Source organism: Phragmites australis, chromosome 15 (assembly GCF_958298935.1).
Source record: "Phragmites australis chromosome 15, lpPhrAust1.1, whole genome shotgun sequence".
Lineage (NCBI taxonomy): Eukaryota > Viridiplantae > Streptophyta > Magnoliopsida > Poales > Poaceae > Phragmites > Phragmites australis.
This window is the reverse complement of record NC_084935.1, coordinates 26,060,657-26,078,608: the sequence shown is the minus strand read 5'-3', so window position 1 is coordinate 26,078,608 and position 17,952 is coordinate 26,060,657. Positions and strand designations below refer to the sequence as shown.

Sequence of the window (17,952 nt, the reverse complement as noted above, 5' to 3'; positions counted from 1 at the left end):
GTCTTGTGAGCCAAGAATACTACTGCAGCTGCTATTTTCCAGCGTGAAAGATGGAACAACGCCGCTAGTAGTTTTGTATGGATGGTTCACGCTCATGCACGAGTTCATGTTTTCATGAATAGCCAATAATCATGACACCCTTCAAATAGGTGTACTAAAAATTGCGTCAAATAAAAGGTTGTTCCGAAGTTTCATCCCTTGGTTCTGACTCCTCAGCTCACATTTACAGTGTTGTGAAATGTATATATCTAAAGTACTACTTTTCAACCCGAACATGCTCATAAAAAATAACAATATTTTCATATAAATGTTTTATCCCATGTACATACAGTTTTTGATAAAAATTAAATACATTTTTGCACTTGAAGATAATGGTGCTATTATTTGAGGGGTTAATTGGTTGGATTAGCTATGGCGTACACGTGATTGATAAATCTATTTATTTCTATCCACCCGTAAATGAATTAAACCCTCCGGTCATAAATACATTTCATTTCAGAAAATATTTGATCAGAATTTTAAAACTTTGACTAACAATAGCTTTTAAAATATTTAGTTTAAAAACCTTAAATTCAGATGTGTAGATTTGTGTTGAAAAAATACTTTCATAATATTACAAATTTAATAGATTTTATAAATATAATTAATAAAAAATAGTAGTTAAAGCTATATATTAAAAATCGTATCTCATCTAAATCTATATGTATTTATAACGTGAGGGAGTAGTAATTCCAATTCGCCATTCCTTTTTTTAAAACTCAACTCTTCCTGGAAGAAAATACAAGGAGGTGCTTTAAGATCCGCGCTGGGTGATCCAGAATCTTCCCCAGTACGGAGCGCCCGAACCCTAAATGTATTTTTACAGTTTGCCCCCTCGAACTCCTCCGCCTCTCGCAATGCCGCCCCTCTTCGCCTCCGCTACCGCCACCCGCTTCGCCGCCCACTGGGTCGCCGACGCCCTCGCCGGCGACGAGGCCCTCGACTTCTCCGTCCTCAAGGGTAAGCCGTAAGCCTCCAAACCCTAACCGCCTCCACGCCTTAGCTTTTCTCACCTAGGGTGGTGGTTGCCTGATTCTGATTGGTGCTTTGCAGCGCTGGTGGGCGCCTCGCCGGAGTGCCTCGCGGGCGCCCCGGAGGCCACGCGGGAGAGGGTGGCGCTACGGTGCCTGCAGGAGGTCGCCTCCGCCGCCGCCGCCTCCGAGGGCGATGCCGCGGCGACGGCTGGGGTGCTTAGGCTTGACGCCGCCCGCTCCTGCGAGGATTTGCTGCTTGAGCTCATCGGAGAGGTGCTTGCGACGGTATGCAATTTAGAGGTTCGGATTCCCCTTTCCATTTTTCCGAATCGTTGTGCAGGTTTTGTGAGGAAGAATGCTTGCATTTGCTTCTGTTAATGTGGATAGGTGGATCATGTCACTTGGAAACATTTCATTCAAGGATTGGTGGGCATTTATTGGTAGCCTTTTGGTTCCTGTATCGGTGTCGTGTAGGATTGATCACCGGTAGTGTGGTAGTAATAGAGCCTCCCGTGAGGGAGCAAGGAAATATCCTGAAACTAGCAAATGCGGGTTTTGGCGATTTGTAATTCTGGACAATGTATCTGATTGCTATCCTACCTTGCTACGCGATGCCACTGTCACAATGTGTTGAAACTCAGAAAACAAAGGAAAACAAATTGAGATTGGATTTTCATCACGTGATAGAGACTGGGAGTTGGTTTTCCAACATTTGGCTAGATATGCATTTTCAGATAAATCTATTGTGTTCTTGTGTGCTGAGCTCTGGCGTAACTCTGCTTTGAACCTTAGCAGATCACTGATTCACTATTCTAATTTGACATTGCTAGGCTAGGCTGGACCCTGTTATTAATCTGAGCTGATGTATTCTGGTGATATGCTCCGTGATACTTCCCTTAACTGATTCAATAAAAAAAAATCCCTTTGCTACTTCCTCCTGTTAAGACCTGCCAATTGTTTGGTACCTTAATACCAATTATTCTAGAAAGGTTATGAATGTCATGAAATATTCTTCTATTGCTCTGCTGCAAGTATGATTCTGAAATTTCAAAAGTTTACCTGCATCTCCTTAAGATAGACTGTTTCAGTGGTCTAATTCTTGCAGAAAGCCAGGGGTACCATCTTTGCTGTCATTCATCACATAAGCACCCATGTACATCTAGTGTGAAAACTTCCTTATTATGTGTGGAGCCTACTGCTTATTGGTGCTTCTATGTGCTTAAGTTGACCTGACTTTTCACATTGTGAAAAAAAATCATGTAATTTTAGTTTATCTAATCTTTTGACAATAAGACATGTTGCAGTTTGATTGTTATCAAATATCAGGCCCTTCCCAGTTTCTAGATGATTTGAGGTTAGTGTTACATTAGTGTAAGTTTTGCAGGTCAGAAGTTCGGGAAATTTGGAGAAGGATATGCTTCCGCCATTCAGTCAAGACATCAAGAACATTATATGTATCAAGAAACCTACATTACCAGAAACTTCATTTGAGTTGGTAAGTTAAAGAGTTATTGTAAAAATTAGAAATGGAACAAGATTATATTAAACTTCTTGTTTTCTCTTCAGCTCAAAGAAGTTGACCCAGAGATCACATCTATGGGCCCATCATCCCAATTGGAGCAGAATGGCACCAACCAATGTGACCATGATCAGTCCTTGTTCAGCAGCCACGATCATGTAAATATAAAGAAGCCTAGATTCCCTACAGACAATGCTGGGTTTCAGCAAGAGACTTCAGAAGATTTGGTCGATGAAACAGAAACAAGAAACCTCCAAAAGGATCCAATTGCACCAACATCTGTGCACCAACCATGTACATCTGACAGTAGGTCCTACGATTGTCTGCAAGAAGATATAGGTGCTGTTGGTTTAGGTGCCAGTTCTCCAGAAAAGAGTCTTATTGCGGAGGGGAACATGCCAGTTGGATCTGTGCATGCTTCAGCTAGCTGCGATACAGCTCTGCAGGCAAGCATTACTGAACCCCTGTCCAAGCAGGATACGGAGGATCATGCTACCATGGTTCAACCACAATCTCATAGAGAAAAATCTCCAAATCCACCTCACCATATCGATGGAGAGAGGCCACATGATGGTGGCGCCAGTGATCAGTCATCAAAGGATCCCAGCCATGAATGGCTGAGCATGCATGCTACAGTAGCTCCAGCTTTTGACAGAAGCAGTGATGCCTTACCAGCAAATGCATCTGAACCTGGGCACTTGCCTGAGTTCATTGCTGCACAGGATACAACCATGATTTCGCAACCTCACAGCAGAAAAACTGATCTGAGTGCTCTGCAACATGAAAGTGGTGAGAAAGTAAATCAAGATCTGGATGATGTCAGTGCAAGTATTCAGCCAGTGAAAAAGGATCATGTTCATGAGGAGGTGACTCTGCAAGCAGCTAGCGCTTTACCTTCTGTAAGCTGCAATGGTGCTATACAAGGGGGTAAATCTGAAACCAACCATCTGCCAGGGAATGCTACAGAGCATAATATGGTGTTTGAAGAGCAGAATGGTGACAAGTCTCATCTAGAAGTGAGTGGTGCTGACAAAGTTAATCAAGCTCTACATGATGATGCCAGTATCTTGGAAAAGGATACAGTCCATGTTGGGCTGAATGTGCAAACTGTTCCAATGTCTCAAAACTGCAATATAGCCCTACATGGTAAAATTTCAGAAGCCAATTATTTATCTGAGCAGAATACTGGAAAGAACAGAACTGACGTTCAGAAATGTAATAGCAGTAATTCTGTTCCAAACTCTGCTCAGGATGGAGATGGAAAAATTGCAACAAAGACATCAAACAAGAAAAATCTTGGGGATACTTTTGCGGAAATATCACATGTCCCTTCCTCAGATGATAGTTTATGTGACACTGCTGCTGCTGGTCTTCTGTTGATGATTAACAAAATGGCATTCTCGCCCGAGGATCAAGACGCCAAGGATTCCCTTGGGGGTATGTCGCAACAAGATTTGTGCATAAAATGTGGTAAAGATGGTCAGCTGCGGAAATGTAGTGGCTGCTTGTTAGCCGCTCATGATGATTGTTTCAGTTCATCAGTGGCATTTGTAGAGACCGACCTGTTCTACTGCCCAGTATGCTTCTATGCGAAAGCCACTGAAGCATATCAAAAAGCAAAGAAAACATATTGCGAAGCTAGAAAGAACCTTGCTGCTTTCCTTGGCACACCGCATTTGGTCAGACAACATGATGAGCAACTAACTGGAGTTCTGCCAAGAGCTGCCAACGGAGAGGGTCATTTGAATTGGTGTGATCCATCAATGAGAAAAAATATCCATCAAAATGAAGCAGATAACCTTGCTCATCGTGATGAAGAGCCTGATCAGCAGAGGAAGAAGCAGAAAATAAATGCTACAGATAGTGGTCATCCTAAGGAGGTAGTCACTGAGAAAGCGTCCCCTTCTCAGAGTGCTGATGTTGCACCCATGAATAAACATTCTGTACTTCAGAGCAATAGTAGCAAACGAGTTCAGGATGCAGAGAAACAGCAGCAAGTGGAAAGCAAAGAAGCTGGTAGTGGCAATTCATCCCATGAAACAAGAGGTTTATCTCAGAACAGATGTGGTCCTTCTGCAAATCAGGAAGTTGAGGCTGACAAGGAGGACGATCATACAAATTCTCACCAACCTGATGATTCTGATGAAATAGAAGCTACATCTTCAAATAACTCCTCAGGCAAGCGATCCTCACCCCTTTGGCGTAACATGAGGCACAGCAAAGCAGGATTACAAGAAAAGGATACAGTGGTATCAAGTAATTCTAGAAAAACTATCACGCAGCAGGACCAACACATACCTTCTCCATCGAGGAAAAGAAATTATGCATATCCACACAAGCGTTAGTAAGTGTTAGAGTGGAGTTTCATTACCAGTTAATTTCCTAACTTTGTTCTCACTTACTGTGTTCATATAGCCAAAAACCTGGTTAATGTAGTTTCTTTGGACTACTAAACATAAATGAGGTATGCAGTTTATATAGAATCGAATGATATCGAGAGTTCTAGTTTAGATATGCAATACATGAAGCTCTATCATGGATGTCGGTTGGATGGCATGTAGTGAGTCCCAATGTTATCTTATTTTCTTTTTTCTTTTTATGATATTGCTCTTTTGTTCTTGCTCATAGTTTCTATTATTTTATGAGCACAATATCATGGATAACATGGTGCCAATCAGCTCTGAGATGGTTTGAACTTTAAAGGTTTTAGGTCTTCTGAGAGAACATTAAATTGTCATGACAATGATGATGATGATATGATCGAAAGACATCCTTGTTTTTCACACATAACTTTGTTGCATGAGGAGCTGACTTTGTTATGATTACGCAAGTTTGAATGGGCACAGATGGTATTACCCTCTGTTGTGTGTAGATATAAAATGATGTAGATATAAAAAAGGACACTGAATCATAATATTTGAGCCAGCATTCTTTCAGAGTACTAGACTACTAGTGTTTATTTGCGTATATTCAGATGCTCCATTTATTGTGGAAAAAATCATTTCTCAAAATGTACCATTTTATGGTGCCTGCCTTTGGTATTCCAAGAACTGAGCACATCTATCTTGCAGTTCCAATCCTGTTGCACCAACTGGAAGGCGCTCCAAGCTCTGTTGGACGGAAGAAGAAGAAGCAGCGTTGAGGGTAATCATACTTTCGGTTGATGATTTTAATTTCTGAACTCTTGCACCATCTTCAGCTGGGTATTGCCAGGCTAGTTGTGTATACGATTTGTGTAGTCTCTTGGCCTGTATATTTATACTTTTCACTGTGCTGATCCAGGAAGCAATGGCAAAATTCACCCCACAGGACGATGGGCCAATTCCATGGGTTCAGATACTAGAATGCGGCAGGGATGTGTTTCACAGGACACGCCTCCCATGTGACTTGAGGGTCAAGTGGAGGAATATGAAGAAGAAAGCGTGCCCTTGATGCTGACAATCTCACATATAATGCAGCCATTGTGTCATGTTAGTCTAACCCTTTCTTCACCCCTTTGAGCCCATCCGTTGTCATTCCCCATGGAATTATGTAAATAGTATGTGCTAACTACTCGCTGCAAGTAGGAATGGAAAATTCCTTATGAGTGAAATATGTAGCATGAATCATCTGTCAACTATGGGGGCTCCATTTGTGTTGTGGAGGTGGTAGAGATATGTAAAGAAACTGTGCACAGTTGCGCAAGTAGCTTACAGGTACTTTTGGTCCCATGTCACACTCTTCCGAAATTGGCAGGTTATTGTAAAAAGAAAACAAAAGAAATGTTTATCCTTGGCTGATGTGCACTGCCACTACCCCCTTCATGATTTAACCCTTGTTCTTTAAAATTAGAGAAGCTTTGTTGTTTCCTTGGCAATATCTGCATTGTTCAATTTAAAGGAAGAGATGAAATTGCTAGTTTCTTTGCAGTGAAGGGTAGGAGGCTTCAGGCGGATGGGCAAATGGTTCATGCAGACTATATGGTGCAATCCGCACAAAAAGATGAGGCATTTCTCGCACAGGTGAGTCAAGTTTGTCACTTTTGGAGGGACATTTAGATTGATTATCAGAAGTTTTAGAAACTTAGCTGAGATATTCAGCATAGATAAATGCATACAAACAAAGGGTCCAAAATTGGACGCAGCCCAAATTGTTACTGCATATATATTGTTACATATACCATGAATAATCCAAGATCGACGGGCAACTAATGATTTCTGTGTTGGCTAAGACTTCAGACTCAATACCACCTAAAAGATTTGTTCAGTTAATTAATGTTCTAACAAATTGGTTCCAATGACAAAATAGTGCTGGGAGGAATGCTTTGTTTAGGGACAATTTGAATGAAAATGGGATTACTACAGGGCTAGTTTGTTTAAAGACAACCTAACAGATTTTAGGCATCAACTACCAGCAAGATTTTAGCGCAGATTGGTGGTTCGTGCTTAAAATATGTTAGGTTCTCTCTACAGAAAGTAGTCATGTATCAGATAGAACATGCATGCACTTTCACTATTAATATATCTATACAAATATATTATATCAAATAGAAAGATTATGTATTATGAAAATATAGTATATCTGATAGTCGTGTATCAGATAGAACATGCATGGCACTTAATAGTACGGTATTCATATCCTCAAATTCAAATAGAAAATCTATATTAATAGGAATATCCTCATGCTTTTCTTCACCTAAAAAGATATCAACATCAAAGTTATTTCGTCATTAGGACTATTCACCTGATCATGACTTATTAAGCATATTAGTCCATATCATGTATAAAGGTGATATGCCTAGTGACAATCATATGGATAATTGTATCACACGTCTATGTTCATTTACTACTAAATAATATGTTATTTCAAAAATGACTATCGTTTATTTTGATTGGCAAGTATTTGACTTGTTCATGAAACTTTTTGTTTATATCATGATGTTATTCTTAGACGATCTCTGATCGCATTTCATTGTGATGATACATAAAACCAGCATATGTATTAATTGATGATTATGTTTTATGGATCATAGGTATAGAGATACCAGATCAATAATATGGACATTTATGTTAGAACATGATGTTGGATAGATCCACCTTAAGATATTGCTGGGATTATTATTTATAATGTATTATCAGTTGTTATCTCAAATGGTGTACCTGCAGGATACTTAGACATGAGATCGTCATTGGTTCCCAGAATATGTAGTGGTATACTTTGAGGCTGTCAAACGCTATTCTGTAATTGGGTAGTCATAAAGGTAGTTTTCGGGTTTGTCATGAAACATGTCGTGGGGTGTGAGCGATCAAAATTGAATTTGCCCTTGCTTAATAACTAGAGAGATATCTCTGAACCCATCGAGGTGGATTGAGAAAGTGCATGGTCATGCCAATATGATTAAATTGTTAATCATGATTAATCCACTACTTATTCGAGTGAATGGTCGAGCTATCACAATAGTGGCACGTATCTCGCTTTGAGCTTGAATAGTATCGTGAGACGAAAGGATCGGTGCATGTGTATATCAAGATTCAACCGATATGATCTTTTATGTATACTCGGGAGTTAACATGTCCTCCTAGAGACTGCTATTGATTTCGGTTTGAAAATAGTTTCCGAGTCGTAGCCGTTTGTACATGAACCTAATGGGTCACGCACTTAATGGGTTGGAATGAAACATGCGAATTGGATTCGTATATGAATTTTGATTGGATTGTGATCCATGAGAAGTTAGAGTCCTAAAGGGCTTCCAACGTGAGAGTCTATTGGCGAGCTCTATATAAGGAGAGGCGTAGGTAAGGTGTGCTGAGATTGAGCCACTCCGAAACCCTAACCGCAACCTTCCACATGATCTTCCAAAACTCTAGCCACGCATGCGGTGCTAGCACATCGGCGCTTGGTGTTTCTGCCCAGTACGTGTGGATACCATAGAGGCGTTGCTGCTATTGTGGCGTTGATCTTTTTGGCGAGTTGAACGTGACATGCTTGGAGTTGGTCTAGGAGCACGACCACCTGCTCGGAGTTGGTCGAGAAGCACGATCACTTGCTCGGAGTTAGTTGAGGAGTGTGACCACTTGCACGGAGTTGGTCGCGGATCTGATCGAGAAACTGCTCGAGGAGTTTGATGCGCACGACGTTGGATTGGTCTACTCTAACTCTTCTTTCGCTGCACCGCGCGTCGAGCGGTAACGATCTATGATCTCATACTAGTATGATTTCCCGGGTGAATACAGTAGAAATTTTTTGTTTTAGTCTAGCGTAGCTTGCCCGTTTCCCAACGTATACTTTTGCCTTGAGCAATATCTACTTTGGATTTTGGCTAGATGTTCATCAACTCATGAATATTCTATATTAACAAACTTTATGTCCTTCAACGTATTAAGTCCAATTTTTGCTTTTCACTCCATGTCTTCTTACATTCTTCATATGATTGATGTGAATCGTTCATAGCTTCACATGGCCCCGCACGATCCATTGGCGTAAAACCTTCACTCGCCCTTCACCGTCGCATTAGTCCTTCAGCGTCAAGCCTTTTGCTTTTCCTTCATCACCGGATGGTCCATCGCAATCGAGTATTGCTTGTCCTTCACCGTCTTGTCATAGAAAATCATTTTGTATCCGGTATCTTCAATTTTTTTTACTTTGTCATTTTAATCATCATTCGATCTCCGAAAGCTTAATGAAGCTTTCTTTATAGATTTCTATGCACTAAGCGTGGAAGATTTCTTTTTCACATCATCTTCATATGGTTCACCACCAAGGCACGGACCACAAGCATCAAGTATATAAATTGTCCATTAAACTTGTCTTGATCTTGCTCTTTCAATTTGACATATTGAATATCTTAATTCAACTCATACATTCTTATGAAATCGAACCCCAACTCAATTTTAAGCATAAAACATATATGTTAGTTCATAAAACACAATTAGCAATCTCATACTTTTAGTTATTTAATCTCCACAAATAACTTTGTTTTCATGTTTCTTGTCAATCTTCTTGAGCTTCTCCTTTTATCTCACGAGCATTAACCTTCCCACGGATATTTCGATGCATTTCTTTAATCTCACGGTATTTCTCAATGAATCCATGTTTTATCATTTATGCATCTCCTATGGATCAATCTACTAATAATTCTCAATATAATTGTTACTCTATGGGTATTATCATTAATCATCAAAACTACACTTAGGGGCTAGATGCATTTTCAGTATCTTGGTCATGGTACTACGTCATCGGACCTTCGTTGTCACCCATACTCGGGAGAGACCCCGTCAGAGCGCAGATGGCTGACAACTTGTCCTTTATCGTCGAGATCAAGAATGAGTAGCAATGTTGGTTGGAAAAGAGAATTAGAGCAAAAAGAGATAAAAATGAAAGGTAATGTAAATTATATTTGATCGATTGGATGATTTTCAATCAGTCATGAACCTCTTATATTTAAAGGGTGGCATATCTTAGTCATAAAATATCATGACTCTTAACTCAAACCGAACAAAACTTATAGATGTAATTCAGTTATATCATTTGATCTTCAAACTTTCTATAATTAACATATCTTTCCTATTCGACCACATAAACTCTCATACATCTACATGAGTATCCTTTAGTACAGTTTAACCTTCTTGGATTTAACTATCTACTTGATTCAAAAATCTGTTCGTGTACCGCCTGCTCGGTCTGACCACCTACTTAGAGACCAATTGCTATATGTGTCAATGTGCTCGAATCCTTCCAATCCTTCTACGTGCTCAGAGACCAGCTGCTCAGTCCAACTATGTGCTCGAATTTGACTAGTCAATGTTGACTCAACCAGCTTCCCAGTTTGACCACTCCTCAGAGACCATATGCTTAAATTCGACCAATCACTGCTCGGTTTGTCACCTGCTTGGAAACCATGTGCTTGAAAATCACCTGGTCGGGGATAACCATAGCTGAAGATCACCTGGTCGGGGATAACTATAGTCGAATATCACCTAGTCAAAGACCACGTGCTCGGTTCGACCACTTTCACGCATTTGAACAGATCCAACAATATCCTATTAACCCATATGTCAAATTTTATCATCAACACGTGAAAATGAGTGTAAGAAGATATGCTAGTCTGGACGAGCCGATCATTAGCCCGCTAATATTTTGGCGGAGGATGTCACCGTCACCGTTTTGCTGGCTTATGGGTGTAAAAATGAGTGTAAGAGCCATGGACGAGCCAAAGCATTGGTGTTGATGCAAACACCTACACATGCACTTAGTCAATGCCATTTTTTTAATCGGATCCTCTGGCTTGAAGAAGGGAAGTCACTGGTGAACAGTATTTTCTGTGAGATGGTGAACGGTATTGTATCAGAACTGTAGCGATCGATCTTGTTCGTTTATTTTCAATCCAACGGTTCGCAGAGGGGTATAGTCACGGGTACCGTTTACCCGTGACTTCACTCTCTCAAATCAGAGGATCTCAGTCCATTTTTTTAGGATGACTTTGGGCGTCCATCCAAACGTGCCCCTATTTCGTATCCTTTTTGCTTGAACTGCCTAGGCCTGTCAGCCCGTGGCTTTTGTTATCTGTTTCTTCCCTTTTTGTTTCTACTTTTGCCTTCGCAACTTCACTAGTTACAGACACTAGGATTCCTTGAGCATCATTATTGTTCTTTGCAGCAGTGCACCAGCAATATCGGTTAGTTTGAGGTCTTGGAACATAGCTCTATTTGCTAAGATGGCATCATCTTGCTTATTACGTACACTGCTGCTCTATCTTGTTTTTGAAATGAAACAGTGCTCTCTGTCATGCCGCGGCGTCCTGCCCATTACCAACATCTGGACCCAGCTTGCGGTTTTTGCACTCAGCATGGAAGGCTGGGGTTTGCGCAGCAAAACATTGCAGCAGCAGCGAAATTGCCGTAGGGGAATCACCGTGACATGGGTGATTGGAGTTACTGTGCAGTCATACGACCCGTCATTACTGTACAGTTATATGACCCGTTATTAATGTGTGTTATAGGAATAAATTAGTAATTTATTATTTTTATTATGATGTTCCTCAATAAAATATATATCTATCTAAATCAAATAATGTGGGTCAGGCTGATAAATAGTCAAATTTAGCGGAGCTGATTTGCCTCAACTATGATAATTAACACTATGATAACATCACGTATGATGATTTAAGTCTAAAATAAAAAATCATTAGCAAAAGTCTTACAAAGTATGAGGTGGCCACTGCAGTCTGCACACAACGGTCAATGCGGGTGCGGCGGTTCCCCGTTTTCTCTCTCCACACGCGACGCGCGCGGGGAGACTCCGCCGTCCAACCTTTTTTCCTCTCATCTTCCCTCGATGGGAAAACAAAGCTACGCCGAGTCGCCGACAGAGACAAGTGGGGCGGCGTCTCTTCTCTTGTCGCTCTCCAACCAGTCGTTTAATTCTAAGGCTCAAGTTGGGTACTTTAATTTCCAAATCAAACAGACTTTAGCAGTAGAATGAGCAAGGAATATGCCGATGAACCACGCCTTGTGCTATCTGCCTATCTACAGCGACGCCGATGCCTGCGCTGCACGTATTTCTATTTCCTGCTGCTCCTTTTTTTGTTTTCGCTTGGACTACCGGCCAAGTATCAACAACTGGAACAAATGCCGTGCAGGACACAGGACAAGCAAAGTAGAGTATAATCTTTCTTTCTTTCTTTTTTCTTTCTTTCCTGGTAAACTATCCTGCTACGTACGCTTGCATGCTTTCGGCTCAATACAACTCACCGTTGGTCACGGGTATCCAATGCGTAGTGTCTGATATTTTTAAGTTTTGGATCGACTCAGTGACAAAAAAAACAGAACTTATATTCTAGTCACGGATGAACAGTAACAAAGCAGGATTGAAACAGGAGTTGAAAATTGTTCACCGCCGGCTGCAACTCCCAGCCGCGGAACATGGGCTCAGATCATATCTAAACATATTTCTTTTATTTCGTTTCCTTCTCGATTTTTTTCTTCGTTTTCATTTTCTTTATTTTCTCTCATCTCCAACCGCTTTCTTTCGAGAGGAATCACGAAAGAAAAGAAAGGAGAATACTATCCTGAAGAGAATGATTCTAAAAATTTCATTTAAAGGGAAATATAAAAAAAAATAGTTGAAACGTTGAAAGGAACGAAATTTCTTCACGACAGGGTTTTCGTCCCCGAAAAAAAATCGTTGGACGTAGCCTCAGGTTCACATGGAACACGTAAGAAATTCAGGGCTGTGCTCAGCTCAGCTGCCAGCAGATTCTGCGACTGCGATTTTTTCCGTCAAAACACAGGCAGCACCAGCACGAAAAACGCGTCCCAGAAAAATAAACGAAAAGGTAGCCGAGAAAAACGAAAAAGGAAATCTGAGGAGCGATGCATGGAGACAGCTCCTGCTCCGCGATATTTGGGTGGAGTTGGCGCCGCCCCGAAATCCCCAGGCCCAAGATTTGCTGCGTGACGTGCGGCGGCGCCCCCCAAATCTCGCTTCTCTTTCTTGGCCAGCAACTGGATCCGATTTGATTTCACCCTACGCCACAGGGAAGAACGGAAGAGGTTAATATGATCTAACTCTCACAAAACAATTTAGATAAAAATATGATATATATAATGAGAAACAAAAAATAAATTGTATTGTACGCAGAAATTTTTTTGAACTAAATTATAGGATCCGCTACACCATAAAACTATCCAAATTTTTTCACCCCTAACCACAGGAAGAACGGAAGAAGCACCCTTGTTCGTCTAGAGCGCCTCAACACGGGGATTTCTTGTTTCTTCTCACGTTGGACTGCCGAGAAGAGCGCGTATGAAATTCCTGGGAATTCACACAAAATCCCAAATTCAGCTAGGGAAATGGTTTTTCTTCCTTCCTGTAGGCTGTAGACTTCAGTTTGAATCCCAAATTGTTTGGAACGAGAAAAAAAAATCACATTTAAATTTGGATGGAAACCAGACGATGTATGCATGTGAAAGAGATCATCTGAGCTGGCGTAACTTCATGTAATTACGTGAAAGGAACCGCTTCCGTATGCATGACATCACACAAAATCCCATGAATAAATCAAACTAATCGAAACACAGCCACAGCCATTACAAGAGGTCAAGAACCGATCAGAGAAAAACGAAAAGAAAAAAATGCATGATAAATTCACTGTGGCTTGCGACTTGCAAGTTCACCAGTTCATTCGTCCAATTTTTCCTTCGCGGAAACCAAATAAAAACGCAAAAGATAGCATCGCATCTCCTCCATGAATCACATCATCTGGCCCCGGATCACACTAGCCTAGAAGACGGTGTAGAGGATGATCTCCGAGGCGTCGAACCCCTGCCCCTGCAGCTGCCGCTTCGCCACGGCCGCGGTGGCCTCGCCCTTGCGGTCGCCGGCGGGCGGGTGGTAGTACAAGCGCGCGGTCTGCGGGCAGTGGGAGTGGAACCGCGCCACGATGCGCACCCCCATGTCCAGCAGCTCCACGTACTTGCCCATCTCCTCCTCGTCCCTGCAAATCTCCCCTGCCCGAGAGGATTAACCGAGGCGGGTGCGAGCGGCGAGAGAGAGAGAGAAGGTTCCGCGGTCGGTTGGAGAAGCTGTAGAGGACGGATGGGGCGGGCGCTAGAGCCTTGAGGTGGTTGCTTCGTGGAAGGAGGTGTCCCAAGAACAGGGCGCGGCCATGGGAGGGCGGAGGAGAGGGTTGCTCATGCTCGGGAAGACGAGGGGGAATCGGAGGGGTGTTTATAGTAGGAGGGCTGTAGGGGGACGCGGTTCCTCTAATGTGGGGGCGATTGTTACGGTGCCGACGTTAATGGTGCAGTTACATTAAAAATCTTTCTATAGGAGTAAAGAGATAATTAATTTTTGAGCTGGAGATTTTGATTCTTATTAGTAGAACTCTTTTGACATGAGAAAAGTGATTCTTTACAATAAACTCTATAAAAAAATAATTCTACGTGAGAAATAAATCAGAAAAAACTACTTTTTTTTTCAACTTACAATATCACTTCATTTTAAGAAATTACTCCTATAAATTTCACTGTAAAAACTAAAACTATTATTTAACAGATCAATAAGCTGATATATGAGCTCTACAAAACAGATCATTTACTTTTTTTTTTAGAGAGATTTGATTTCTCTTGCGTTGGGTCTAGGTTGGCGATAGGTAGATTCTACGCGGTGAAAGGTAAAAAGTTTGATTTGTATAATTAATTATTATTATTTAAAATTAAGTGATATAATTTAGTTAATTATTTTTATCCTATTTGTCCTTGTTCTTTTAAAAAATAAAATTAAATCATCATATTTATCTAAACAAACAAACAATTTAAATAACCATGTAAAAAACGTAGATATTCAAAAACCCATCGAGCCTTGTCCATCCAACCCAACCTAGTACACTCGTGACCTTCGAAAAAATAATAATGATAAATAGTACCACTTGCGATTTTTTTTAGACGGTTCTGCTTGTGACTGGCCCTCCTCGCATTTTGAAGGAACGGTGCCTGGGCGGCGCGTGGGTCCGCGAAATATCCCGCGCCTGGGGTTCCGTTCACACGCACGGCGTTCGTCGACGTGGCGGCGCCCTCTCTTGTAGATTGGTCTTCTCATCTGGGCCGTCCAGCCCTCAACGGCCGGCCTCCCGTCCGTCCATCTGCGAGTTGGGCAAGTGCGAATGCGACAGCGACAGCAGTGGACTTTCAGAGCTCTCTGACTTTTGTTCTCGTCGTGGGAGCTGCTGTTAGTACTAATCAAGTACACTAATGTACGCATCGTGCACCTACCGGCCGATGCTAATGTCATTGTTTGAAAACAAGAGCGATGACACCTTCTAGAAGGCTACAATTGATGTTTATTCTTCCTCTCTTTCTCTGATTCTTTTTTGCTAAGTGTTTCAAAGTCCCAAGATTATATTGCATTCTTTCTTTTTAATCATTTGTTTTGAAGTCCTCCAAGCTTTTGTTATCTCTCGCTTTCGCTATTTGAGCCTTGTCCTAGCTACATTCGTGTTTAGCCTAGCTTATCTATACTCTTGCCGTTTCCCTTTCCCTTCCGGCTCATGGTCCTTCGGTTCCCCGCTGGCGTCGCCACCTCCAATCTCTTCGCTGTCCCCTCCTTCCTGTTCAGGGCTGTCGCCATGCTCCATGTTTCCCTCACCATCTCCTTTCCCAATTACTAGTCACCCACTTGTCATCTTGCTCACCGAGTTTGCCTTGCCTCCTATTAACTTTGAAACATTTGGTTTGTATTCTTGAATCTTTTGATTAAAATGGGTGGAACTTTTTAATATAATTGCTGGAACATTTGAATAGTAGGTATGAGGGCTTGTCTCCACGAAGAGGCTCGCTATCGTTCGACGCATGAGGGGCAGGAAGGCAGGAGCGGCGTTGGGTTGAGGGGCTTGGGCTATTGAAAAATAATTTTATAAGACCTGGTCTCATGTATTTGGAGATTAGACATAATTCATAGCGTTGCATGTGATAATTTATTTTATTTCTTATTTTATCATATATGATTTTTTATTTTTATTATAAATTTTATGATAATTTTACCACGTGTCACGCTATAAATTGGATCCAGATCCTAATGCTCGAGGGATCATTTTCCGGGGCTGTCCGACCTTGGGCCAACGTGGGCCGACTGCGTGCTTGCGGGTGGGCTAACGAACCCAGTACGCGAAGCATAACAGGCCAGCAACATGAGGGTCGGCCTGGTTGGGCTGTTCAGCTGTTGGGCCTTAAAGCGGCCGAGCTGGCTGGCTGGTGCTCCTCTCTTCTTTTCTTTTCCTTTTTCCAATTTCTAGTTTCAAATTTTAACACATTTTCAAACTCGAAATGTAAGTGAAACCCCAATTTGGTCAACATTATGTATGCGAGGTTAGGAATTTAAGTGGGTATCTAATATGTAATTTTAGATTAACACTTAGTTTATTTTTTAAAATTTAATTGAGTGGTATGAATCTTTAGTTTATTTTAAGTTTTGGATAGACCTAAAGACTTATAAAATACAGAACTTACATCCTACACAGTAGCATCAAGTTAATGACCGCTCGATCCTCCAGAATGCATCACAAAGTATATATGGCACGATATTGGCAGCAAGCGTCACAAATACCATTCATAGCCACATGAATTCCAACAAAAAACAAGTCAGATATGCACTTGAATTCATACATCACAATCGCAGGGAGATAAATATATAGCAACGATATCCGGTATTGTATTTACAACGATGTACGGTCTTGCATGCACGGCCGGCCAACGGTCCTATTTAGCACTTTTTTTTTCTCAAAAGTCATAAGCTATGCTAAATAAGTTGAGTTTATATTGACTTTTGAAAAACTGATAAGCTGATTTCTGATAAAATAAACTAAAAACTAATAAGTTGATTGAGAATGATTTCTTAAAAGACTGTGTGCTAGAAGTCTAAAGATTAAACTTATAAACTAATAACTTTTCTCAAAAATCATAAACACTTTTTAGTAAAAATCCATAAATTTCAAATGTATCCAACAGAGCCATAATTAAAACTCGACCCGAGTGGTCCACGCAGATGTTCGGCGACATCTATCCGAAACCAAACCAAACCGACGATGATGACAACGACGGCTGCTACCACACCACGAGCCAGCACCTGGTGCTGGCCTGGCCCCTTACTGATAACCGCCCTGGCCCCTTACTGATAACCGCCATGGCGGCCACCGCTCGAATCTTGATGCACACATGCCCCGATCTGAGGCAGTTGGCTGCGCGGAAGCCCAAAAGGAAATCCGAATGGTTTGAGGTGAGCTTTCACGCTAGTTGATGTGATCGGGGGCTGGGCCCTCATCCGGGCCTCTCGTCTTCCAGCAGATGGTAACTAGTCCTTATGCACATGAAATTGGAGCACACCCCTTCTCCATTCCAAGCAGCCACCACCAATCTCCGAAATTCGAGCACCGCTTGGCCTAAACCGATCAAATTTGTCGCTCTTCAAGCCTCTTCGCACGATTTTGCTTCCAAAACACTAGCTCAATTCGAGCGAAATTGGATAATGTTGGCAAAAAGCATGGGAAAATTCTCTTAGTCTTGCTAAAGCGTGACGAAGATTTTGATCGCGTAATCTTAGATGTGTTTAGAAAAAGTTTATGGGGCAAATGATGGCAACCTTGTTATACCAAACGGGCCAACACTTGAGAGGAATAGAATCATTGCCCTAGATGCGTAAAATGACCGCTGGAAGAGGGGCACTACCCCATCATACTGGACAAACGAATAACAGAGCACCGAAATTGATGTTCTATATGTGTTGCGTGCAGCAAAGCTATAACGCTGCAGCTGTATATTGCATGTTGGTCAATGTTCCTTTCTGCATTCAAAGTTCAAACGATTTGCACAGGTTCATGGAGACGCCAATACGAGTAGCACAACAAAATTCACTGCAAGAATAACCGTCATGCAGGAAAGCACGCACAAG

The 17,952-nt window shown here is 41.6% G+C and overlaps 1 protein-coding gene across 6 annotated transcripts; it reads left to right on the top strand.

Annotated features, from left to right (window-relative positions):
* The first annotated feature begins 845 nt into the window (after positions 1 to 845).
* On the top strand, positions 846 to 6,720 carry LOC133892851 (uncharacterized). 6 transcript variants are annotated; one of them, XM_062333824.1, is made up of 7 exons: positions 846 to 999; positions 1,093 to 1,313; positions 2,398 to 2,508; positions 2,580 to 4,876; positions 5,604 to 5,676; positions 5,815 to 6,002; positions 6,442 to 6,720. In XM_062333824.1, the coding sequence occupies exons 1-6, from the start codon at positions 852 to 854 to the stop codon at positions 5,962 to 5,964; spliced, it is 3,000 nt and encodes a 999-aa protein (XP_062189808.1). In that variant the 5' UTR covers positions 846 to 851; the 3' UTR covers positions 5,965 to 6,002; positions 6,442 to 6,720. The 6 variants fall into 6 exon arrangements, 5 of the variants coding, with proteins under 5 accessions (XP_062189808.1, XP_062189810.1, XP_062189809.1 ...); XR_009904411.1 differs by lacking the exon at positions 6,442 to 6,720 and having other exon boundaries at positions 2,580 to 4,905; positions 5,815 to 5,887; XM_062333826.1 differs by lacking the exon at positions 6,442 to 6,720 and having other exon boundaries at positions 1,093 to 1,286; positions 5,815 to 6,305.
* The last annotated feature ends 11,232 nt before the right edge of the window (positions 6,721 to 17,952 follow it).